The sequence below is a fragment of the Notamacropus eugenii genome, chromosome 6 (genome assembly GCF_028372415.1).
Source record: "Notamacropus eugenii isolate mMacEug1 chromosome 6, mMacEug1.pri_v2, whole genome shotgun sequence".
Classification (NCBI taxonomy): Eukaryota; Metazoa; Chordata; class Mammalia; order Diprotodontia; family Macropodidae; genus Notamacropus; species Notamacropus eugenii.
In genome coordinates, this window is record NC_092877.1 from 18,051,871 (window position 1) to 18,079,668 (window position 27,798).

At 34.6% G+C, this 27,798-nt stretch overlaps 1 protein-coding gene across 14 annotated transcripts in view; it reads right to left on the minus strand.

Moving 5' to 3' along the window:
• Window positions 1-27,798, minus strand: part of HIPK3 (homeodomain interacting protein kinase 3) — a 98,081-nt gene that overhangs the window by 45,183 nt on the left and 25,100 nt on the right. For all 14 annotated transcript variants that reach the window (XM_072619215.1, XM_072619209.1, XM_072619216.1 and 11 more), the window contains one exon: window positions 14,627-15,701. In XM_072619215.1, coding sequence (XP_072475316.1) covers window positions 14,627-15,699 — 1,073 coding nt within the window. In that variant the 5' untranslated portion in view covers window positions 15,700-15,701. The remainder of the gene's footprint in view (window positions 1-14,626; window positions 15,702-27,798) is intronic.

Below are 27,798 nucleotides of genomic sequence, written 5' to 3' on the forward strand. Positions count from 1 at the left end.
TGAAAAAGAAAATCTTTCTAAAACATCAGCTTCACCAAAAGAAATCGCATCATATAACAAAATTGGTTCTTTGAATCTGGGTAGATTTATTTTTGGTGTAATTTAAAATTTTCTTCCAGTATTTTCAGGTACATTTTGAAATAGAATCAACATAAGTCTCAGAGACTTGACATTTCTTAAACTATAGTTTTAGCCACAGGCAAATTATATTACAATTAAAAAGGCTATGTTATCTGTTACATATGCTGGATAGCGATACAAACTAAAAGCCCAATAAAAAGTAGTAGACATTGGTAACCACTCCCCCCCCCAAAAAAGAAACTTTAACAAATATGTCAAATGAAAAAGGGAAAAAACTTAGGAAGGCATAAGCTCAACATTACATACCAATATACAATTTTTAGCCAAAGCCAGAAGTTAGAAAAGCTAACAGTTTAAATAGATTCAACCTACTAATGATTAGGAAATATTTCCCTAAAACAGGGAATGGAGAGGCTGTATTATTTTTACATACAGCACTATAAACTGCATTTTACCTACCAGTTAAAGGCAATTAATCTAATACTACCAAATACTTTGTGATAGAATCAGCCAGAGTGGGGAAAAAAATAGCTGATATAATTGAGGTTCGCAAAACACTTTAAATAATCTCATTTGAATTTCTCAACCCAATTAGTATCATTAGCATACTATGTGAATTTGGGAGCTGGAAGAGGTGTAGCAGCTTGCCTAAGGTCCCTACAGCAACAGTAAATGAAAAGTTATCAACTCCATTTAATTACAACCTGTTGGCTCCAAGTAAATGATAAAAGCTAACATGTATGTAGATCCCAAATGCTCTTATTTGGCCTTTTGAGGGGTGAAGCACGCTGCTGAGGAAGAAGCCAAAAGCAACCCATAAGGAGGATAATTATGCTCAGAACTCAAACAACATCAGAACTCAAAATCACCAAACAATTTTTCCCCAAACCCTGCCTCCCCCCAAAAGAAGGAAATTGAGTACACGGCGAAATAAAATCACAGGTATCAATTCACAAAAATATGTGTTAAATTTAAACAGCAGCATGATAGGTGGTACCAACTTCATCAGGAGTAATTTTCTTAAGTTCTATTTCTCCTTTGGAAACTCTGGCTTTATATTTATGGCACTTGAATAAATAAGTACTGTCAAAACCCAAACATGACAAAGCATGAAAGCCAACAAATCAGCCCACACCAGTTAACAGAAAATATTATTTTGGAAAACAGCTGTTCACAAATACAGAGAATGAATTTACTAACATTCAAGTCAAGAACTATGAAGTGATACTACCAATGCTTTACATTTCCAAACTGAACTAAAACAAGGTGTAAAAGAAGAAGCACAGGGCTGGAAAAAAAGAGCTACCTGAGGTCCAAGTCCTGGTACTGCCAGAATACTCCCAGGGTACCTGAAGCCCTACACAGGATCAGAAATTTAGAGCTGAAAGGGACCTCAGGTCATTTAATCCAATGCTCTAATTTTACAAATGAGGAAACTAAGGTCCCATAAAGGTGAAATGCCTTGCCCAATTTCACTTGGGTATTAAGTAGTTGGATCTCAAACCCAGGAATTCTGAGTCTAAATCTAGTACTTTTCTACCATCTCAAACCATGTTTCTCTCAACTGCATGCCATGCCCCACCCTCCAATCCATCCTGAAGAGTGGTCAAATTTAACTTTCATATCACTCCGCACCCCCACTGCCTACTTACTCATGTTCACACTCTTTAGTCTAGCACCAAGATCCTTGATAATCTGTCCTGAAGCTCCCTTTTTCAGCAGACTCCTCCCCTAAATATATCCTACTTTTCACTCTCTGAACAGATTTGGCATTACTCCCCACAGTCTTGTCACTTTTTTTACCCTATTCATTCTGCCTAATTCCACAAAAATCACCCTCTTCTCTCCATTAAGTTTTCCTTGAATCCCCTCTTTGGAAGTGACTTTTGCTTCTTTCGAACTCTTGCAGGCATGTGCTACATTCTTATCATCCTTACTACATACTGCTTTTTGTATTCATTTTCATTTCCACAACTTTCATGCTATATTTTATGTACTCTATATCCTCGATACCAAGGACTATTATCTTTGTGTTGTCAATGCCTAGTACAAAATGGGCAACCTAATAAATATTTAATGATCATAAAAGGAATACTGAAAATGTACTGTAAATACATGTAAAGTATTTCCAACTTTGCAACATGCTACCAACTCTTTTATAATTCAATATTAAATGAATGAATGGAATAGTATAAATCTTATGAGTTCAAAGGAAAAATAAGTTACCATGGGAAAAGACAGTCAGAAAGAGAAGCTTGATTTATGAAAGAAGTAGGTATAACTGCTTGTAATGGTAAGGGAATTTGAAGAGTGTCCCTGATTCTTAACAGGCCCATGTGACCTGCTCTGAGCTTTGGCCCAGCTTAAATCATATGAAGCCTATCATGGGAGGAGCTTGCCAAACAGGTGGAGCAGGAACGATGGAGCAGGAGCAAGGCAGAGCTGGGAGACAGCAAGGGAGGGAGCAAAGCAGACCTGAGGCAAAGCAGCTAGCCTGAGTGACCGAAGGTGGAATTTTGCCTAGGGGAGCTTGTTTGTGGGGAGGCCTAACAGAGAAAAGGCTTAGGGATAGCATTGCTCCCCTTTATTAGTAATGTGTACAAACTTCATTATTACCATGGTGGAATTGGCTTTCTGGTATCTGAATAAATATCTTGGTTTCCTCTTTGAGGAAGAGAGTTTATATTTTGAGTATTTACCCAAGAAATACACATACATATCCATAATGGCTGCTGTGGGTATTGCATTGGTGCTACACTTGTCTGTTGATTTTAATATTAAGAACTCAAAAGATTATAAATTACAAAAGATTACATATAATAAACTAGGAACCATTTGTGGTTTTCCATAATGGATCACGTTTCTAAAATTCCTGGAATAGTATTAACATTTTGTCCTAGGCCTGTGCAGCTGAGAGCACATGCTACTGCAATATTATGTTTAGAAACCTGCCTCATCACAAATATCCCCACTACAGCTGCCTCTAAGGTAATGGGAACTGTGATTCCCTGGGGCCAGGGAGAAGAGACAGTTTTTCTCACCAATAAAATGAAATGATGAGACTAGATTTCAAAACTCCCTTCCAGCTCTAAAAATCTATGATTTAAATGACTCTAAAATGAAGAGCTGTCTCTCTTTGTGGTGGCCAAGAACTGGAAATTGAGAGGATGTCCATCAATTGGGGAATGGCTGAACAAGTTGTGGTATATCAACATAATGGAATACTATTGTGCTATAAGAAATGATGAACAGGCGGACTTCAGAAAAACCTAGAAAGATTTATATGAACTGATACTCAATGAAGGGAGCAAAATCAAGAGAACTCTGTGCACAGTTAACAGCCACGGTCTACGATGACCGATTTTGATAGGCTGAGCCCTTCTCAGCAATGCAAGGACCTAAAAAATTCCAAAGGACTCATGATGGAAAACATCACCCACATACAGAGAAAGAACTATGGAATTTGAATGCACAGCAAAGCAGACTATTTTCTATGTGTTTTGTTTTTTCTTTCTCATGATTTCTCCCATTCGTTGTAATTCTTCTACACGTCATGACTAATGTGAATATATTTAATAGGAAGGTATATGTAAAGCCTGTATCAGATGCAGGCCGTCTTGGGAAAGGAGGGACAAGAAAGGATTGGTGAAAATTTTAAACTTATAGAAATGCTGAAAACTAAAAATAAATAAACTTTAAAAAAATAAAGGAAAAAATTTAAAATTACATTTTAAGGAAATAAGGAAAAAAATGAAGAGTTGTCTATCAAATAGCTGACTTGAAAATTACTAATGCTTTTTGGAGACCATATGAGTTAGCACTGTACTATGACCTGGATGAAAGGGCTGGATGTGGGTCCAAAGCCGGCCTCTAGTATTTACTAGATATATGACCCTGAGAACAAATAACATAACTTTCATGTGTCTCAGACAACTCTTCAGGATGATCTACAAAGCAGCAGAAGAGTTGGGATCTATCTCCATTGGGAGAGGAAGTTTCCATACTGGGATTTCTTCAGCTAATAAAATTAAAGAGCCTTTAGTGTAATTGCAAATCCTAATCAGCTGTCAGAACACATTATACATTCAAAACCTATTAGGAATCCGGAGATATTTTCTTTGGTTATACCATAGGATTATACCATAATATAAAGTCATTTAAATAAAAAATAAAATTCTCAATTATGTCCAACACATATACTGTGTATCACTACTCCAGTGCTAGTTCTCTCAATGGTTATTTTTTTCTTACATGTTCTTAACGGTGAGTATATTAAAGCAAAAACTTATCTTGCTGTCTGGTTAGGTTAATTTTTATAAGATCACTAATTCCAACTTCAACTTTGCACTATTCAGCATTTGTAAAGGATGTCACTGTACTTTGTTTTGACCTTACAGATTCCTCAGATGCAAACTATCCATATTACATACTGAAAATAATAGTAACATGCTAACTCAGAGTTGAGCACGCTTCCCCGGTGCTTTTATAAAAGGATGGAGATGTCACTGGTACAGGAACTCTTTTTACTGGTGTTAAACAGATATCCACAAAAATTCTACTCCAATTCCTCATTATGCCTGTACTGTTTAGGTTCTAGCTGCAGTCACATAAGCTTTGTCTAGACCCTAGAAAAGGCTGTATCCAAGTACAAGTCTAGAAATCGGTCCTACAAAATTTCAGGAGGGCCAGAAAATTAGCCACCATGTAATGAAGTCTGGTGCCAGAGGAATTTACGCATATACTTACCACAAGAACATTTGCTAACAATGTTCTCTCTCTCTAGCAACAGAGATATTACTGGGAAAGTACAAAAACTTGTTTAAAACAAAAGCCGCACTTAGCTATATTAGACCAGCTGTCCATGCACTTACATTTCAGCCTTCCTTAAGTACAGCAATGGTAGTAAAAGGGAACTGGAAATAGAAAATACTCAGAACAATCTGGAGAAAAGTCAAAAGAATTTTTAATTGAAGCTTCAATCACAAAGTTTCCTATTACAGGACTAGTTTAGAGACTGGGGAGACAGGAGAAGGAATTTTCTTCCTCCTCATTAAAATATTTGGAGCTAATATTATTTCAGGACCATGTTACAAACAAATAAATGTTTCTGAATACATAACAGGCACACAACAACATTCTGATTATTCCAAAGTAGCATTCTAATCTTTTGACTGATCTTTGCAATCTCTCTAGGTAGAAAGCACTATTCAAGGGCTAAAGGCCTAACTATAACAAGTAATGCCCAAACTATTACTACTAGTCTTTCATTAGGTCTCTGATTTACACTGAATAAAACACACACAAAAATGAGCAGGTACTCAGGAACAGGGAGGACTATAACATCAAATAACCTGAGCAGTATTATATTGTAATATTTTAAAAAGCAGTTTAAAGAAGAAATTCAACTCATAATCTTACTTTAAAAGCCAGGGATCTTTTTGAAAAGCAACTTTTAATCCTGACAAATTTTTATCATGCTCAGACTCTGAAATAATCAATATAAAACTATTAAGTGACAACTAAGCAATTACTACTTTCCAGGCCCTATTCAATGAATGGGCGTTGCCTCACCCTAAGCGAGTACCTGCAAAGATCTTGGCCTAAAGGGCCCAGGGTCTCCCAAGGGCATCCTGGGTCATCTCCAGTCATCCTGATGAATATCTGGTCACTGGATTCAGATGGCTCTGGAGGAAAAGTGAGGCTGGTGACCTGCACAGCCCTCTCTCACTCAAAACAAAGGCAAGTGCAAGTCAAGTCATCATTTCTCTGATGGCATGGTCTTCTTTGGCAACAAAGGATGAACACAACAGGGATACAAATACAAAGAATGAATTCATCACCAGATCAAATACCAAACATTAAAGGACACAGCCATCAATTCTGTTCTAAAATAAACTCCAAAGTAAAAAATGACAACTGCCATCAATTACAATCACAATATTAGGTGATTTTCCTTAACTATTTTTGGTGAATGTGTTTTGTGAGAGATCTGTTTGCGTGTTATAACAAAATGTATCAAAGATAACCTTTAAAAATACCAAGTGGACTTGGTCTATGTAATCCTAAGTGAACTATAAACAAAGCAATTTTAACCAACCTATGACCCTTTTCACTATGTATAAACTGTGTCTACTTATCTTTCTATGAAAGATCCAAGTTCTGGTTCTCATAATTAACTGTGCGGATAAGTCATCTGGTTCTACCACTACCTGTGTAAGTACACACACACACGCACACACACACACCCCATATGATATATATTATGTGTACCAATTTTTCAGTCACTCAAGATTTTCTTCTACAATAAACATCTCAGGAGAAGAATCTATGGAGGAAAATACATGTTTTGTGTCTATATCCTCTTTCTAAAATGAATTTTGACCTTTCTACTACCTAAGTGAAAGGATTTTGAAATAACATAAGATAGAGGATACTAACATGTGATTATTTTGTAAAATACAGTACACTTACCATAGTCAAAAAAAATTGTAATTTTGCTTTCAGGTTATTAATTCTTAATATTCCATTCTCTTTAATCACTAAAGTTGAGCACACATTACATTCTCTGTCTTAAGTAATACAATCTTGTTATACCAGCTGATACCTAAATTATTTACTGACCACTGAACTGGCACTATTCCATTCTAAGACTTACTCCAACTAACAGCATCCTGGGAAATGAATTCCACTGTCAATTAAAATGCTGAGGAGTCAAAAACATATAGGAACATAAGTGCTAGAACTCCCTCCTTAGCATAAACATGAAATTTTACTATCATATTGAAATTTCATACCTGAGCATGGGCAAATGTCACTTTTATGGAAGGGCAAACATAAAGATAAAAAATTAAACATGGTTTTAAGTATTCACAAAAAGAATTTATATGAAAATAAATCAATGAAAAAATGTTAAGGTTTCCTCCGTCTGCAAATGAATATTTAATAGGCATCATAGTCTGAAACTGATTAAAAAAAGGCTTGCATTTGTAGCATATTTTATGGGTACAGACTATACAATTAACAACAATATCACTATGCTAGTAAGCCTTTAAAAATATTTTTCACTCCATCATTATTTGGCATTTAGATATTATGTGGCTTTATACTCCTAACATCACTCATTCAAGGAAGATGAGTGAGAACTATTATCTGTTTTTAACCAATGAGTAAACTTAGTAATGTGGAAGTTAAGCAACCTGTTCAAAGTTATATACAATGAGTCAGTGGCAGAATTTGATTTGAATTTAAGGTTCCTTATTTCTAGTACTATTCAAATTCAATTAAGTCATATTAACTTTTCTATAATGTTACTAAGAAGGCTCTCTGACTTTTTTTTTTTAAATGACTACACAGTAAAGACAAAAGTTACCTATGAAATATTTTTAAATGCTCTTTAAATCAACTACATTGCTTTATCATTATATAAAATTGGGAGTGGAAGACGGTTCTGAGGAGGCAAAAGAAGAGTCACAGCAGTGGATATTAAACAGTAAGAAGAAAAAAAGTATGAACTGTTTGAACTGAAAAGAACAGCTATACTGTGAACAGAATACAGACTTCTGATATTATGAATACCACAACACTTTAGTTTTGTTTATTCAAAATTATAAAAAAGTCACTAAGTCTATTGAATCTTAAAATTTTAAGCTGAAAAGGGCTTTAAGGTTTATTTAATCTATTCCCGCTCTAATATTACTCCCAGTAGAAGAGAACTTAAAATATGGCAAATTATTCTTTGTATTCCACCAAAGTGGATTTAATCGCTGAAGTAGTAAAAGAATCCCATTCCTATGCCATACCTATATTATAAAGGCCCACAGCATGAATCCACAAGGCAATGTGGTTAAATGGCATGACTTTAGCATTTGATAATGTGCCTGCCCTATCCTAATTAACTAAATGAACAGCCATCCTTGATCAACAAGTTGAAACTTCTATTAGAAAACCTGAACTATGCATTGCTATATGTGCATTTACTAATTCTGTGATGTTAGACAAGTGATTTACACAATATTTAGTTCTCAAGTTAATGATTTTCCCTAAGAGCTCTCAACATATTGGAAAAAAAACTTCTTAAAAGCCAACAATTAGTCTTGGTAATAAAGAGGATGATTATAAGCACAGCTTAATATTTTGCTGGACTTAATAAATACTATTTTAATATCCTAGCTGCCCTGCATAAACACAACAGTTATATAAATAGGAGAACCTGCATGTTAAGAACCATAGTATCAACATAAGCAAGACATACTAATTTACAGCTAGGTGATTTATTTGTCTATCACTTACATATTGGTCCAATTTTAAAAGGTAAATGATTCCTATTTCCCTCAAACATGATTTAACAACCCTCAAATTATTAGGTCAATGTGAGATTTCAGTCTACAAAACCCTTCAATTTCTTTCTGATAGACAATATACAATCAAGAGAAATGTTCATGGAGTAGGATATACAAAGAAGTAATATGAAAAGGAAACAAGTTTAGAAAATACCTTTGCTATTATAATATGACTATTTTTCTAATGATATATAGTGCTTTTATTACCTAATGGTTTCTCCATATCAATACATCTAGAAATGAAAACAATTTTTAAATCAATTTTTTAAAATATGACTGAATAGGAAAAATAATCTTCTACCACTGCATCTAACTTAAAGATTTTATATTGTGCTAAAGACAAACAAAAACATATTTCAAGGTGATCTAAAATTAGTTACAGAAGTTGGAAAGCTTTTCCCCAAAAGCTACTGTTAATATGCTTCCGGTGTCCAATATAAGGGTTGCTGTATATTAAAATGTTTGAAAGATGTCTAAAGCAAACAAACCCAACAAACCCAGGAAATTGGTCATGGCAGCTAATAAAAAAATTGAAAAATATCAAAAGGGATCATGAAAGCTTAAGAGACCCAGAAGATCAAATGATGATTAAGTCCCCAACCCTCCACCATTAAATAAAACCTACTGAATAAGGAACATCTACAAGATACAAGGATACAAGGATTCAGGAAATTTGGACTTTTCACTAATATTCTTTAATAATTTTGTTTCAAAATAAATACTCTTTGATACAATGTAAATTATATATTTTGATTTTTAAAATTATACATATACCTTTTTTAAACTTGAGGGGAAAACAAGGATCATGACTAGAATTCTGGCATGCAGTTAGGATAATATTCCTCCCTCCCCATTCATTTATAATCTGCTTTGCTTCTAATTTAAAGGTACAAAGCCAATAACAATTTTTAGAGATGGTCAATGATCAATCTAAATTATATTTAGATAACTAAAATAATTAACTGGGAAAGAAGAGAACTGGATTTAGGAGAATGCCAAAATAAGGCAACTGCATAATTAACAAAAAAAAAACCTTATATTTAGTATTGTTTTAAACTTTCTATAATGTGAATGAAACATATATGTAAAAAAGCATTCTAAAACAGAGGTTTAATTTTTTTCACTATATTATTTTCTTTTGAAAGGTTGAGTCAACATTTCAGATACTTAACATTAAAAGTAGTGTTTTGATAAATACTTCTGAAATAATATTTTCCGCATGAAACATTATTTCATTTGAAATTTTAAAAGTTTTTCCTTCCTTCTCATCCATGTAATTATGTGCCAAATTCAGTTTTTCTTCTTTTTCAAACTTTTTTCCCTTCTACCTAACAAAGATCATTGTTTATATATACGTGTGTGTGCATATGTGTGTATATACGTACATATTTATATACACATACACACACAAATATACCTTACAAATATACAAAAATTTTATGCTGAATGAATGAAAATGAATGTAAGTGGGTGAATGTCATCATAAACAGGAAAAGTTTTCTGAGAAAAATCAGCAAAATTGCTCCCCACTTGTCTATACTACAGAGAAAAAGATTAACTTGATCAGATAAAAGTTTACTTGAAAAGCCATGAATAAATTTTTATTTGCAAGGTTATAGTATCAGCAGTTCTCTGAGTCTGTAGTCACAAAACAAGGCTCATTTCCAACTAGTAAAAAGGGAGGGAAAAGAGGTGAAGAAGGCTCCAAACTTAGGAATAAGGGATCTGAGACCTGGGTGTGGCCTCCAGATGACTGGAAGAGTCATTTAAATAGTTGATGCTCAGGATTCTCAAGTGTTAGAATCTATCCTGCCTTTCCCACAAAGAACAATGTGAGGATCAAATAAGAAAACCCCAATACTGCACAGTTCTGGGATTTCCTCAGTATGTGCAAGACTTAGCATGGCAGCTCACTTCACCAAGAGACAACCTGTGCATGGCTTAACAAGAAATGCTTGGGTTATGTGAAACAATACAGGGAAACAGTTCCTAATTTCAGAGTTAGGATTTGAAGTCTAGTTATCCTAATTCTAACCCTACCATTCTATCAGCATGTCAGGCTGCATCTGTCAGAAGAGAAAATGTATACTACTTGTAGGTATGTATCCCAAAGAGATCACAAAAATGGGAAAAGGATCCACATATACAAAATTATTTATAGCAGCTCTTTTAGTGGTGGCCAAGAACTGGAAATTGAAGGGATAGCCATCAATTGGGGAATGGCTGAACAAGTTGTGGTATATGAATGTAACGGAATACTATTGTGCTATAAGAACTGATAAGCAAGTGGATTTCAGAAAAACCTGGAGACTGACATGAACTGATGCTTAGTGAAGTACGCAGAACAAGGAGAACACTGTACTCAGTAATTACTCAGTCACACTATGCCATAACTAACTTTGATAGACTTAGCTATTCTCAGCAATGCAAGGATATAAAACAGCTCCAAAAGATTCATGATGGAAAATGCTATCTACATCCAGAAAAAGAACTAGGGAGTCTGAATGCAGATTGAGATATACTATTTGCTCTCTTTTTTCTTTTTTCCTTGTTTTTTCTTTCTTGTGGTTCCTCCCACTGGTTCTAATTTTTCTTTACAACATGACTGATGTGAAAATATGTTTAAAATGAATGTGTGTGTGTGTGTGTGTATATGTGTATATATATAAGATTGCATGCCATCTTGGGGAAAGGGGAGAGTAGGAAAGAGGAGAAAATTAGAACTCAAAATCTTATGAACTGAGTGTTGAAAATTAAAAACAAATTAAGTAAAAAAAAAATAAAAAGAAAAAAGATAATTTAAGTGAAGATGCTATGAAAAATATAAAACTGAACATGTAAAGCATTACAAAATGTTAATCAACTACAGTTTATAAATAAGTGATTCTGTAACTATGTTTCATATGTATTTTAATTAGCTTTTTGAGGTTGTAACTGCCAATTTAGCATTTAATATGGCCTGCTAAACTAGCAGGACCCTCTACTAGGCTGTCCAACACAATAATCTTCCTTTTCCTGGAAAATTTACACGTAAATAGCTAGCATTTATACAATGTTTTAAGATTTGAAAAATGCTTTACAAATGTTATCTCATTTTACTTTCATAACCACTCTGGGAGATAGATATTATTTATCCCCATTTTACAGATGAGGAAACTGAGGCTGACAGAAGTATCTGAGGCAGGATCCGAACTGGGGTCCTCCTGACTAAGGGTTCACCTCCCTGCACTACCTAGCAGTCTCAAAGAAGAATTAAAAATAGCATGAGAAAAACTGTAGAGAATATAAATTAAACTATTTGTGGTGCAGCAGATAAGATAAATTCGTGAATTATTAAACTGAAGTTAAAAGTAAAGGCAACTCAAAGGTTGCATCAAGAAAACACAAAAGTTCTTAGTGAAAATCAGGAAAGTAAAAAACAAATCAAAAAGTGGTATTGTGTTTTGTTATTTCTCCATGTCTCCACTTTCAAATGAAAAGGGGTAAATGGGAATTAGGTCTTGAAATGACCCAGAACATTACTGCCAAAGTTTACTATTTTAAAAAAGAAATTCATGATCTGAATCCAGCCACTCCACTTCACAAACATGGCACCTCCTTGCTACGCCTTTTTATGTATGCAAAAGCCCTACATGCTCCTGACAGCAGCCACATTCATAAGTATAGCAGCTGACTTTAGAACATGCTGACCTTGAGCAATCAACGCCCTTAGCAGCATGCACTTCTGGCTTCTTTCACTGTAACAGTGAGACAGCCTCGCCATCTATAGTAGTCAAACAGTCTCTGGCCACCACCCCTTGCCTATTTTAAGATATTCCCCCACTACATTTCTGTGATGCACAGTTCAAAGTGATAGAATAACATCTGTGGCTATTCCTAAGTGCAGGTTGTTTACAGGGGAATTGTGAGCACTTGTGCTCACACTGCTTCCCTTCCCTCAAGGTTTCCTTGTTAAGGTTAGTCTCTGAAGCTCAACTGCCATTTCCTGTTTACACTATTTTTTAAAGATCAAGGTGTTAACATACAACAAGGGGGTAAAATTTCCATTTAGGCCCCATGTGAACTAATATAACACATAGGCTTCTGCCTGTGTTAGCAGCAGCTAACTCCTGGTGTTCAAATTCTAAACATCATCATTACATTTTTGTAAACTACTAGTAAAATATACTCCTGGCCAGATGATATTTTTCATATAACATATAATCACAAGTTCAGAATATAAAATATAACCTATTTTCTCCTTATAATTCTATTTAACAACTGCATATGATGCCTTGAAAGTTTAGATCTAATTGTACTGGGATAAAGATAAATTTCCTATCTTTTTCCTTGACTATATGACAATTACACCTTTTTACTCAGAAAAGATTTTGTTCTTTAAAAAGATCATACAATTATCAAGATCCTAAAGATCAAGAAAATTATGATTAATTCCCTGTATATACATAAACACATAATTTTACATTAATATTGATGTCTTAATTTTTTTTAACAGTTCAACAATTACTCCATGGATAAAATGTAAATTCTAAGTAAGACTACCTTAATCAACTTTACTAGTTTACTAAGGATAAAGACTGCCAGTGCTATGCTAATAGTATACAATGGAAAAATATTTCAATTTACACTTCTTTTAAATATTTCACATTTTGTCCACTCAATAAATATTAGATGGAAAAACTTACTAGATCCCATTTCTTCTTAAAGAATACATTTCCAAGTTTAGAAAAAAAATTCCAGATACTAAAAGGTCCTTAAATCTGAACTACTGAAGAATTCAAGACTCAAATATAATACTGTCATGTAAATAGCAGGTGAACTAAATATACGGGCAAGGCAACTGGAAACTGAATTAAAAGAAGTTAGGAGAATCTGGTAAAATTTTAAAGTAGAAACTATGCAGAAAAAAAATATTATTCTAACTTACGTTGAGATATGGTAGATATATTTATCTACATCATGCCCCCACCCCAAAAAATTTTCAAAGTTTGAGTTTCATGGTTAATACTGATTAAATTGAAAGAGAGAATAAATATTTAGAATATTTAGCTTAATTTAATTAACTTGAGGATCACTACTCTTAAGCAAAACAAAATGTATTCTCCTTTAGAAAGATGATCTTACATATACATATGTATATATAAAAGCACATATTATGAGTTTATTTTTTAGTAATATTTATTAACTTCTGCTAAACTGTCCCCAGGCTTGGTCCTTTCTAATCCATCAGGACACCATCTGCACAAGATTGCTGACTTGTTCTTGTGGGGATCAAAACCAAGAACTTCAACCTGACATTCTAGTCACTAGCAAAAATAATATATATATTTCTATACAAATGAAAAAATCATATTTAATGTTAATCATAAACTGTCTATCATGAGGATGGATGCTCTATAAATGACAAGATAAAAATATCCATGTTAAAGGTTTAAATTGAGCTTAAATTGAGAACTCATTAAGGAAAGAACATGTCTGTTCATATATTAAATAGTTTTTTGGTGATTTATTATTAACTCTTCAGAAAAATGGCAAATAACCATTTATTGTCAGACAGTAGCCAGTCAACAAGTATTTATTAAGAAGCATCCAAGGTGCTGAGGAATAAAAAAAGATGAACATGAAAACAGGCCCTACATATTCCTACAAAAAGAAGTGGTAGGTGAATGCTGAGAGATCAGGAAAGGTTCCTCAAAGCAAGTGATCCCTCAAGTGAGAATTCTGGAGATGAAGGGAAGTAGAATGCCAGAGCCCTCTCACTACAGAGTCCAGCAGTTTTCTAGCCCAAACAAAGCAATTAACCTGCCTGCCCCTCAGCTCTGAAATAACAGCAGGCATCCTTGCCCTGCATATTTCACAGATGTTGAGAAGAAATAGTAGTATGTTCCTACTAAAGCACTATTGTCTAATGTGAGCTAATATTATTATAAGCTTTGACACCATTAACCAGAAGTTTAAATCCCAACTATCCAGTTTTTAAAAGCAAACTTTGTGCAAGGAGAACCCTGGAGGGTAAAAGGTGTGTGTTATTAAAAAATCATCAGACTTTTCTGTGTGTGTGTGTGTGTGTGTGTGTGTGTGTGTGTGTGTGTGTATCTTGATTTCTATACATGTCTTAGAAATGCTTTTCCAATCCTGGAAACATGACCACTTCTTAAAACACAAACTGAGCACTCCTTTGGTAACCAAAAATAGTTCCCACCTACCTGTAGTACCGAGACTGTAAATATGTAGAACAAACAGTCTTTGATACATGGCTAGCAGATCCAAAGTCTATTACTTTAACCCTGTATGGCTGTCGGACAGGATCTACCAACATAATATTCTCTGGTTTGAGGTCAGCATGAATTAAACCAAGACTTTTCAGTTTTTTCAGTGCAGTGGCTACTTGTTGAAGAATAGGTCGTATTACTTTAAGTGGCAGAGGACTGAATTTATTTTGCTTCAGAAAATCATATAAGTTCTGTTCCAACATCTCAAAGACCAAGCAAGTATGGTTACGGTGTTGAAAGCATTCATAAGCTCGTACAAAGTTAAATTCATCAGCATTTTCAGTACTGAGTCTTGATAATATGCTCACTTCTATCTGTCCTTGGCGTGCATAAGAAGGGTGATTCTTCAGAATTTTGATTGCCACAATCTCATTTGTCCCTCTTTTCCAGCATTTGACTACCTGGCCAAAAGTCCCTCTCCCAAGAAAATCTAGGACTTCATATGTATTTTTCAATGAACACAAAACTTCATGCTGCACTAACTGATAATCTCCTTCTCCACTGGTACAATTCTGCTTCGATGCTGCTGTAGTTGTAACAACCGTCACTGGATTTCCCATGTTGGTTTGCAACATTGCAGGCAGTATAGACAGTTCATCAACAATCTGCATTGCGCTGCTTTGATTCTCCAGCTCTTTACTCTTACGCTTCAATCCCCATCGCTGGGTACTTTCCCGGGTCCCAGATGGAGGTGCCTCCACATGAGAGGGCTGTGCCCGCACAGCTAGGACCTTGGTAGCACCTGCAGTGTTCTTAAAAGCAGCAGTATTTGTCTGCAACAAAAAGTTATGTCCTCGTGATCTGTTCAATGGTATCTTTGTATGAAAAGTACTCTCCTTAATAGGATGAGAAATTCCAAAGTTTCTACCATTCACATAGGTCTGGGGATAGGTTTTCTCGTGGTATACACAACTGCTTGGCTCTACTTTGAGTTTTTTCACACTACAAAAGGCACTTGACTGAGTTTGATAAACATATGGTGGATAGACCAAGACTTGTGAGGCCATACCTAGAGAGGAAAAGGAGAAAAATAAGAAATAATTAACTTATAATTCATGGAAAAAATCAACTGACATGAAAAATTACTGCTAAAGTTCCTATTAAAATGAACAAAAGCAAATACACTTCTAGTATACGTAAATATTTCTATATATTAAAATTTCAGGACCATAAAGTTTCATCTGCATTCGCTGTATTGTGCAAAATGTCTCCAAAGAAGACAGCGCAGAGGTCCTGAACATTCCTCGGAGTGGTACTATATATCTTCAAACTATTTACAAAGCCTGCCAAATTGAAGCTTTTCTTTTTACCCAACAAGCTTAGAAAGGAAGGGGTAGTGTAATCAGATCTATAACTTCATTAGTGTAAGGAGCTCCTAGTAAGGACCTTCTTCTACCAATGTAGATCTTACTATTAAGTAACTTTTCTTTCTCATCTTTGATTTACTTCCTTTGAGTCTTTCCATACTTCTTTTATTTCCTGTAAAATTCTAAAAATTCTTTAAATACTTATCAAATATCCACAGGAAATGTATATATGTGCAGATGATTACAGATTGTAGGCACAAAGACTGCTAATTGAAAGATAATTTTACAAATTATTTAACTGTAATTTATCATTTGAACATAGGTATAAAGATTGGACCTAACATTTATTGGTATTGTATCCTACAACTCACCAATCTAGAATTTATGGGTAATGCAATCAGTATAATATCCAGCCCATTCAAATATTCAACACAGGAATAATATAATACATCAAATTTACACAAGCTCTTAGAATATTTCAGTTATAAAATTCAGTTATACTTGGAACATAGGTATTTAGAATATCAGAAGATGAATAAAGTCAAGTTTAAACAGTCAAGAGAATCCTTCTTTGGTCACTTTCATTTTGCCTGCTCCTAAAAAGAAAATAAAGCATTATTTCTAACAGAGAAATTCTTTATCCCAAATAGGTATATCCCAAAATAATCACGTATAAGAAAACTAAGTACATAAACCAGATATACTCTTATAATTCAAGACAATATGCCAAAAAAAACCAGGAGAATATATATACATATATATTAATATAAAAACATACATGTATGTGTACACACACACACACAAAGTGGTAGAGTCCTCATGCAAGACTAAATTTGTATCAATGCTAAGCAGTTGTTCTAACACAGAAACAGCAAGATATGCCCACACTCCCACCCACTATAATTTCTAAATCTTCTGTCCATCTGGCATAACTTGAATACAAAGTCAGTTAACAGACATCTTCCATTAAGTTATATTAACTGACACCAAAAACATTGATATGAAATAGTCCAAATTATCCAACTCTTAAAGCACAATATTAAGATGCCTTGAAAAGAGCTCTATTTTATTCCTTATATTTCCACTGCTTCTCTTTTCATAATTCCCACCAGCTTGAGGAACAGGATTTATCTTAATTGAACTCTTAATACTGATAAGAAGGTGAAAGAGGTATCTTTTAGGTTCTCCTGGGCTTTGGAATATCAAAAACAAATGCATGCCATTTAAAAAAGTTTTTAAATGCCAATTATGTGCAAGATTCCACATGTACCATCATAGGTGCTAAGACAGAAAGATGAAAAACAGTAGTATAGTACTACTACAGTAGTAGTTCCTCTTCTCGACTAGTTTATAATCTAATAACGGGGTGTTATGTATGCACAAGTATAATATAAGGTAGGATATGAGGACAAATGAGAAGTCAAGCCAAACGGGTCTAAGAAATATTTAGACCAAAGAAACATGTTTAGCTAGAGAAAACCAGGAAGAACTGGCACCTGAGATGGGCCCGAAAAAGGAACACAGGCAGGAATATGGTGAAAGTCCACTAGAAGCAAGGGGATCATCTGAACCAATGCAGAGATGCAACAAATGGCAGGACATGAAACAACCATTAAAAGTTCAGTTCTGGAGAACAAGAGTACACAACGACATAGCGAAAGACGGATGAAAAACATTTTAGAGTCAGATTATAAAGGATTGTATATTCTGGGCTAAAGAAAATTTTATCCCACAGACAACAAAACACCCAAACATTTTTTATTAGAACAGTCAAGCCCCCACATTACAGAAACTACTATGGTTATATGAAGAATGGATTGACAAGGAGAGAGGCTAGGGGCAAGAAGACTTGTAAAAAGACATTTACAATAGTCTACACTACATCTTTTACCATTTTTGATCATATACCCCAAATGTAAAAAATTTTGAGCACACACCCCTCATTGTGTACATTTATTTATTTAGGTATTATGTTTGTGTGCTGCTATACTTGTAATTAGGTATATTCTAAAATTTAAGCAAAAAAAATTTTAAGGATAAAATAAAGATAAAATACTTGATTCTAGAGTCAACAGAGAGCCAATGGAATTTAAAAAGTAGTAAGATGTCATGGTCAGATCTTCACTTTAGGAAATCAATTTGGCAGCTGTGTGGAGAATAATGGGAGAAAGGAAAGACTTGATGCAGGGAGCTCAATTAATTAGGAGGTCATTACAATAGTCAAAGCAAGATAACGAGAACCTGAGCTAGGATGGTTGCTATGTGAAGAGCAGATGAATTCAAGAGATATCATGAAGGGAGAAATTAAAGGTATGGCAGTTGACTACGTAGGAGGAAAGTATCACACTGAGGTTGTGAGTCTGAGTGACTAGAAGAACTGACAGCAACAGAAGTGTCTGGAAGATGGATGGGTTTGGGGGGAAAAGATAATGATTGATATCTGTGATCCAAATCCCAATCCATTCATGCCTGGCTAATCCTGTGTGACTCAGTAAAAGTTCCACCGAAAATGAAAAGTAGAGCTCTTATTCACTGGACCCTATCTCCAAACCCAGAGCCACCCTAGAAAATGATCTGGAAGGCAGAAGATGGGGGAAGGATTTTTATCAAGACTGTCTCTTACTGATTTTTTTTTAAAAAAAAGCAGACACCATGGAGGAAAGGAGCAAGCATTTGTTAAGTGCCTACTATGTGCTACTATGCTAAGTGCTTTACAAATATCCTACTTGATCACCACAACAACCCTATTAGGTACATGCTATTATCCCCATTTTATAGTTGAGGAAACTGAAGCAGACAGCAGTTACATGACTTATGCAGGTTCACACTGCTAGTAAGTGTCTGAGGCCAAATTTGAACTCAAGTCTTCCTAACTTCAGGCCCAACTCAATCTGCTGTGCCACCCAGCTGCAAAATGCCAACCAAGGAGTTTACACAGAAGGTAAAAAGTAATGAGAAGAGGTAAAGGTAGATTTGTTGGAGACAAATCCCAATACTAGCTACCTGCTGAGCATAGGAAATAACCTGTCTTCCCATTTTCCAACTGGTTAATCACACCCACCCCTTAGGATAAGGTCCCAAATCCCCTCAAATGATTTTTCTGACTCCCCAGGGAGCCCCTGTTCAGACTTTAGAGACCACTAACCTATAATACAGTTTCCTACAACTCAATAATATTAAATTTTCTTGCTTGGTTTTATTATGGAGCTAAATAAAATACTTTGATGAACGTAGCCATTTGTAAAAATAAGAAAGGCTTTCTCCTCCCTCCCCCCACCATAGTTTTGTAGTAACTACACAAGAATCTTACTGACACCTCAATATGAAACAAAAACAGTCCTGGGACTTTGAAGATGACAAAGAGTACAGATTCTGGCAAGCTCTAGCAAGCTTTGAAAAGCTGCCAAATTCTGTGCTTTCAATAGCCTATACCAGCTTTCTGAAGGAAAGCATAGCTAAGTATAAAGCCGTTCATCACTACTAGACTGGCCACTCACTAATAATGAATTCTGAAACATGAAACAAAAAACAATTATAAAATAGCCCCATTCTACTTCTACAGTGATGGTCGAGGACAAACATAAAAGGAGGCAGCAGGTGCTTTGAAACAATTTCGGTTTTCAGAGTCAATAAACATTTAAATGAGATGTCTCCCTAACAACAAATGGGTTAACATATTACTAGAAGAAATAAACCAACCATATTATATTGACGTTTTCACTATAAATGAAATCAGCAGACATTAAGTTGCAACAAAACAGGAAGGATAGTTCACAGTTTCTCCTTAGAGAAGCAAATAAAGAAGTTGGAAGTTTCATCATGCACACAGAGGCAAGAAGTATCGTTTCATGAAACAAATGGTAATATTTCTTTCAGGTTCAAGATGAGCAAAGAAAAAAAGACCATTCAGTCTTACAGAAAACTGCAGCTTAAATGGTAAAATCAGTTGCCAATGAGAAATTTTACCAAGCACTTAACAATATCCTCCAAACCAAGTTAATAAATACCTGAATATTTGGTAACTTCAATGTTAAGGAAACATGGAGAAAAAGATGACAAAAAATATTGTTTGTGATTAAAAAAACAAAAGTCAAAGGTCTGTTGACGGAAGCTTCATACTTATAGTATGGAATACTTTTTCAGGATATAAGGAAGGTGTTGACATAGTGAGAAAATGAACATAAACTGACTCTAAGAAAACAAATTATTTTTAAATTTTAGGTTATTTAAAATATTCAACAGCAAGACATCCCAAGTACATGGGTTTTGTTTTTCTTGCCTTCTTAATGAGTGGGAGAAGGGAAGAATTCAAAATTGAAAATAAAATGGAATAGAAAAAATACATCCTATCACACTTTCTTTTTTGCTAACTTCAAATAAATGAATTTTAAAAATGAAATGCATAAAATCAAAACTTGTTTTGTCATTCTCTCAGATCTCTATCGAGAATGTTTTCTCCATTCATGTATCCTATCCCAGTCTTATATTCTGCACCTCTGGTTCTGTTTTTTTTTTTTTTCACTTAGCCTTATTGAATAACAGGCTTTTCCAGATTCCCTTACATTCTACCCTAATAAAGATACTTAATTACATGAAAATACTATGATTTATTTGAATTTCTTTCATTATTACTAGATATTTAGATTGCTTACAACTTTTTGCATCACAGCACTGGGAAGAGAATCTTGGTCAGTCTTGACATCAGGAAGAGTTCTGTTCTAGTTTCTCTGGAGAGATGCTAGCTATGTGACCATAGAAAGGGCAATATTTGGCTCAAGATTCCCAGGAAACTCTCTAAGACTAGAAATTACATATTTGTGTCTACCTGCAGCATTGAAGATTGTTTGTAAACCAAGAATTCCCTCAAAAATGTCAAATAGATCTATGTTCTTATCACTTTGGAAATTCTCTCCCAAAAGTACAAATTAAAATCCACCCATGCCTGCCCACTTGTGGACTCTAGTCCACATGCTGCCATAAGTTTCATAATAGGTTGGGAATAGGGGGTTTCCACTCTTGAGGCTGAAGGTCTTCCTCACACACACTGATTCCTACAGTGTACAAACAGAGCACTCTAACTGACCACTTGTCCCTCATCCTGGCCCTGACCAGACCATCTTTTCCTTTCTTACAATTCCTGAATCATAGCCCTGCTCTTTGAAGTTACTAAAATTCAGAAAGTAATTTCCTACATTAATAGAATCACAAGTTTAAACCAAAATGCAGCCAGCTATTTTGCAATTATACATCTCCAACAAACAGGTTTTTCTGTATAATTTTTATGTTAACACTTTTAGGGTATATTACCAACAAGAGAATCAGTAGGTCAAAGAGAATGCTCAGATTGGTTCTCAAAAAGATACTGCAAAATTATAATTTCATCAGCAATGAACACCATCTGTTTCTCCACAAATTCAAAGGTTATATTTCATTGATTTTAATTATTAAACTATCTCAATACTATTTGAATTTGTATCTCTAGTCATTATTTTTTTCAATTATCAAGTATTTATTTTTTCTCCCTCCCACAAGATTTAAAAAGAAGTACAGTCAACCAAAACATCAAATTCCCACATTAGCTAAACCCAAAAATGTGTACCATTCTGCATATTAGTCCATCATCTCCGTGTCAGGAGGTGGGCCGCATTTTTCATCACTTGTCCTCTAGAACCATGGCTGACTGTTGATCAGAGCTCTGAAGTCTTTCAGAACTTTTTTTAACATCCTGATTTTATAATAAAACTGTTCTCTTGGTTCTGCTCACTTCACTCTGCAACAGTTCATACAAGCCTTTCTAGGTTTCTCTAAAACCACCTCCTCATACCTAGGAGCACAATATTCATATACTATAATTTGTTCAGTCATCTCCCAGTTGATGGGCACCCTCATCAGTTCTTTGCCACTACATAAAATGCGATCACAAATATTTTTACATAGAAAGGAACTTTTCCTCCTTCTTTGATCTCTTTGTGGTATAGCCCGAGTACTAGTACTAACAGGACAAAGATCAAACACAGTTGAGTAACTCTAGGGGCACAAACTGCTCTACAGAAGAGATGGACCAAGGCACAGATCCACTAATGTGCATCAATGTGCCTGTTTTTCACAGATCCTACAACATTTGCTGTCTTCCTTTTTGGTAAACTTTACCAATCTGACAGATGTGAGGTAGAACTGCAGAGTGATTTTAATTTGCATTTATCTGATTATCAGTGATGTAGAGCATTTTTTCATATTCTATATGTAGCTTGGATTTCCTCCCTTGAGAACTGCCTATTCAGTCTTTAACTGTTAATCAACTGGCAAATGGCTTTTAATGTTATAGATTTTAGTTATTTTCTTGTACATCTTGGAAATGGGACCTTTTTCAAAGAAATTTGTTGCCAAGATTTTTTTTCCATTTGAGGAAAAACTTTTTTATTTGATACAATCAAAATTGTCCATTTTATTTTCTGGGATCCTTTGTTCCTTGTGCAGGCATGAACTCTTCCCCATCCATGCATGTGAAAGTCTTCCTTGTTCTTTTTATCTATGATGTGACCTTTTATATTTAGGTCCTGTTTCCATTTAGACTCTCTCTTGATACAAGGTGTGAGGTAGTGATCTAATCTAATTCCTGCCAGACTGCTGTTCAGTTTTTCCAGTTTTTGTCAAATGAGTCCTTACCCCAGTAGCTGAGCACTTTGGGCATATCACATACTAACTAAATTACAAAGCTTGCATCTGTACGTTGTGTACATAATCTGTCCCACTGACTGACCTTTTGTTTTTAACCAACTTGTTTTGATGATTACTGCTTTGCAGCATCTAGTTTGATGTTTGGAACTGCTGTTTCCTTCCTTGTTCCTCCCACTTTTTAAAAATTAATTTCCTTGATATTCTCGACTTTTTGCTTTTTTTCTAGCTCTTAGAAGTAAACCTTTGATAGTTTTATTGTCAAGGAACTGGATAAGTAATAAACTATTCGGTTGTGTGACTGATACCTCTATTCTATTCCACTGACCTATTTCTGTTTGCCCAGGTCCAGATAATTTTGATGACTAGTTTGTAACATCAAGTTAGGAAATATAAGATCACTTTCATTAGTCTTGCGGATTTTTATTTTTTCCCCAGCCCCTAAATGTTCACACCCACTTGTTTCTCAATATAAATTTCCTACAATTTTCATTGAATCCTATGAAAAAATACTGTCATTTTTGGTGGATATTGCATTAAAATGTAAAAATTAAGTCCTTTATATTGTAATAATTTGATCTATTCATGAATATTGAATGTTTTAGACATAACTTCCATTAATTATCATTAAAAGTTGTCCTTATGTAAGTCTTATATTACAAAATTAGGCTAATTCCCTGATTATTTTTCTTATTTAACAGGGTTCTCTTTTTATTTTCCTTATTTTACTTTCCTTACACTTATTATGAGTAAATAAGAACACAAATGGCTTTTACTGGGTAATCTTGTATCCTACAGCCTTATTGAACTATTTTACTGTCTCCATTAACTTTTTGAGATGCCTAAATTTTCTAGATATGCTATCATGTCATCTACAAATGATAGTTTTAACTCTTTATTTTCAACATTAATTAATCTTAATAGTATCTCTTTCCTTTCTTGCTGCAATTTTGCAATTTCTAATGCTATACAAATATGTGATGAAACTTGATATTCTTGTAAACTTGGTTTTGTACCTATTATTAGTAAAAATGCCTCTTCTGTTTCTTCTTTGTTATGTTGACCTTTATTTAGACAAATATTTTAAATTGTGTTGCTGGAAAATCCCCTGATTGCATTTCATGTGCTCATCATGAATGACAACTTTGTAAAAGATTTCCTGAACACTGTAACAGAATATTTTAACTTGATAACTTTTCTGATATTGAAATAGTCTTGCATAACTGGTTCAAACCTTTACTTAATAATTATATAACTGCTATATTATATTGTCTAAAATGTATTTTTTATTTCTGCACCTATATTTATTAAGGAAATTGGTTTTAAAATAAAAAATGCATTTGCCTAACATAAAATAAACTGTGGTTTTTCTCTGGAATTATGAATAAACTAAATAATATAGAAATTATTATTCTTGGACTATTTAAAAGAATTAACCTGGAAAGTGTTTGTGGTTTGGTTGGTGTTTTTTTGGAGGGGAAGGGGGTTCATAGTGGAAGAAGAGTAATTCTTTGATTACATATCTTACTTTCTCCTCCTAGAGCAGCCTGTTTAAATTCTACTTAATTATTATTTACTAAATTATCTACTTAAATTATTAATTGCATTTGAATTCATACATTTGTCAAAAATCATCTACTATATTTCATTTCTCTAATTTGTTAAGAATTTAGCTGTGCAAAGTATTCCCTAATAGAATTCTTTATTGTATTGTTTGTTGTGACTCTTCCTTCTCATGGCCACAGAAAAAGCCTCGAGCCAAAGGTGGGAGTTTGATCTCATCTTGAGGAAAGCCAGGAAAGTTAGAAGGCAACTTGACAAAACATAAACATAAGGAAATGACTAAAACATGGACTGTAGAACACAAACTAAGTGCCAAAGAAGTGAGAGATCACTTATTTGGTCAGGAATGGTTATCCTCCTTTCATAAGAAGAACATTCCAGGGATAAGCAAGAGACAGGCACTGCAAATGCACCAGCAGAAAGGAAAATCTTTTGGGAGAAAAAGCAAAGTGGAGAGCATTGCTGGACCTTAAAGTATATGGATAGAGGAAAGCAAAATGCTTAGAAGAGTAAAGTGGCAGAGAAACGAAGTCAATGTCCACTGACTAGGAGAATAGCTAAAGAAATTGTGGTACATGAATGGAATGTAATATTACTGTGCTATAAATAATGAGTATGATCAATACAGAGAAGGATGGAAAGACAGGAACTGATGCAGAATAAATAGAGCCAAGAAGACAATATATACTGACACAGTGTAAATGCAAAGAATCACAAAACAACTGAAAAATAAATGTTACAAAATTACAAAGAACAAGCATAGCTCCAAAGAGACATGAGAAGATATCTCTGCAGAAGTGAGAGGTCCACAAATGTGGAACACTGCATATGTTTTCTTTTTTAGTTTTTTTAATATAGTGATCAGTGTTGCAGACTAGGTCTTTGTCTCCTCTTCCTTTTCTTTCCATAAAGAAATTCTTGTTATACAGAAGGATTCTCTGGAAGGAGGAAAGGGAGAGGTATGGGGGGAGGGGGGAAATAGATTATGTAAAAAAGAAAAGCTAGACCAAACATTGTTTTAAATCCTCCAAATCATTAGTAAGAGGAATACACATTAAAACAACTCTGAAGTTCCACCTCACATCCATCATATTTTGCAAGATGACAAAAAATAAAAAGGAAAATTAACAGAGGGTATGGATGATAACAGGCACACTAATATACTCTAGTAGAGTCTTGAACTGATCCAAAAGTTCTGGAAAAATAATTTGAAACTATACCCCCAAAAGTCACTACTAACTAATCATATCTAGTTAAGCATACTAGATATACAGTATATTCCCCCCCCCCAAAAAAAGAGGGAAAGGAACCATTTGTACTAAAATATTTATAGCATCATTTTGTTTCAGTAGAAAACTGGAAACAAAGGGAGTATCCTTCAACTGGGCAATAACTGAACAAATTACAGTACAAGAATGACAGAAACATATATATATATATATGTATATATATATATATAAAATGATCTAACATACAGATTCAGAGAAACCCGAGAAGACTTGTATAAATTGATACAAGTTGTGAAATCAGCAGAACCAGAACAAATTTATATAACAATGCTATAAAGGAAAAACAGAACTCTGATCAATACAAGAACATCCAAAAGACAGAGTCATACTTTTCACCTCTTGAGAAGTAAAGTGATGAACTAAAAGTACACAATGAGAAATACATTACAGACAAACTTAATATATAGGGGTTTTTTTGTTTAACTGTACTTGTTATAATGGAAGATGATTATCTTTTTTAATGGGGAGGGAATATTATAGGGAAAACAGAGAGTAATGAAAATGAAGACTCCTCCAAAAAAAAAAAACAGAAGTAAAAAAAATCAGGGCAGTTTTAGAACCATTACTTTAATTCTACTGGGCTGATTTTTTAAAACTTGTACATAATAAAAATTCATGGTTTCATACACAATCCTTTTTATCTTTGAACATGGGTACATGTTGATATTTGTCAAGTTAATAAAAAAGAATTTTCAAAAAACATGTAAAAATAAAATCCCCTAAATTAATCTTTTTTTGTTTAAATTTTCTTTCTTATTTTTTTTTTGGTGAGTAAAATCAACTATTTTATGAACTTCTTTAACCAGGTACCAGCTGGGAGACTACAAAGCTAAACCAATTTATGACTCATCCATTCCTTTTTGATATTTATCAGGTTGCCACCCACTTAATTCCCAACCTGCTACTAAGCAAAGAATTTACAAGGTAACAAGATCTTCACCAGCATCAGATGTGTCTCTAATGAAAACATAACCAGCGTCTCTAAAACCACAAATTTTATTAAAGCTTTACAACCAGGTTTACATATCCCTACAAAATTCTCAGAACTATGCCATAATATAGTTATACCTATTCCATAATATTTCAATATTCTCACACTGTAATTACACACTGAAGTGTTAGAATTTCTTTCTGTACACTCGCATGTGCGGTAAAGAATGAAAAAGTGTACAAGAAAAACTAAACCAACACAAAGTCTGAGATTTCAAGTGGCTTTTGACAGACCCATTCCAAACATAAATAAATGTAAGGAAATAAACCTTCCAAATCTAAAAGTTATACAATAACTTACATGGATTTGGGTAGATTAAAAGGAACTCTATAAATAGTTCTACATTTTATTTTTAACTTTTTGTTTTTAAAAAATCAAATCCATTCAAATTTTAGGAGTTACAAATACCTATAACTGTAGCTATCTTTCCCTCCCATTAGTACTCAGGATTTAATTTTCAATAAATTCACATTTCATATTGTGTTTCAAATTTTTTAGTGGCAGATTATTTTAAGGGTTTATTAAGTACCTTTTACAATGAAAAATTAATTCAAGAAGACCTGGCATGGACATGCTGAGAAATTACTTAAAGGCTATTTGCAGCCTGTAAAAATTAGAGAATAAAATGAAATGTCTCAAAAATGCTAATTTACCCCCCTCCCAAAAAAAAACCCATGATTCCTTATCTTGCCCTAATGTTGCTCATTTCCTCTATTTTTAAAATACAAAATAAGAAAAAGGCAAATGGTGAAGCTTGCGGAGAAGAAGATTAAAAAATCTGGGGGCGGAGCTAAGATGGCGGAGTAGAAAGACGCACATACACATAGCTCTGAACCCACAACCCATAGAATGGCTACAGGGAAGTAACTCACGGCGAATTCCGCACCCAGAGGCCACGGAACACTGGAGCGAGGGAGATTTCTGTTCCAGAGAGACCTGCAAACCTCTCGCGGGGGGTCCTTCGCGCTGCGGACTGGGCGCCAGGACTGGGAGCTGAGTGCAGCCCTGCCGCGGCCGCGGCACCGAGAGGAAAAGATCCGAGCAGGCTTCACAGACAGGATCTCCAGCGGCCACGCGGGTCCCTCCACCCACAGAGGGATCTGCAAACCTCTCCCAAAAGGTCCGTCGCGCTGCAGACACAAAGCCCAGCCCAGACCTGCTGCGGCCACGGCTGCGGCACCGAGAGAAACAGATCCGAGCAGGCTTCAGGGACGGGATCTCCAGCGGCCGCACAAGTCCCTCCACCCACAGGTGACAGGGGTGGGTGAGAGAGTCTCTTTG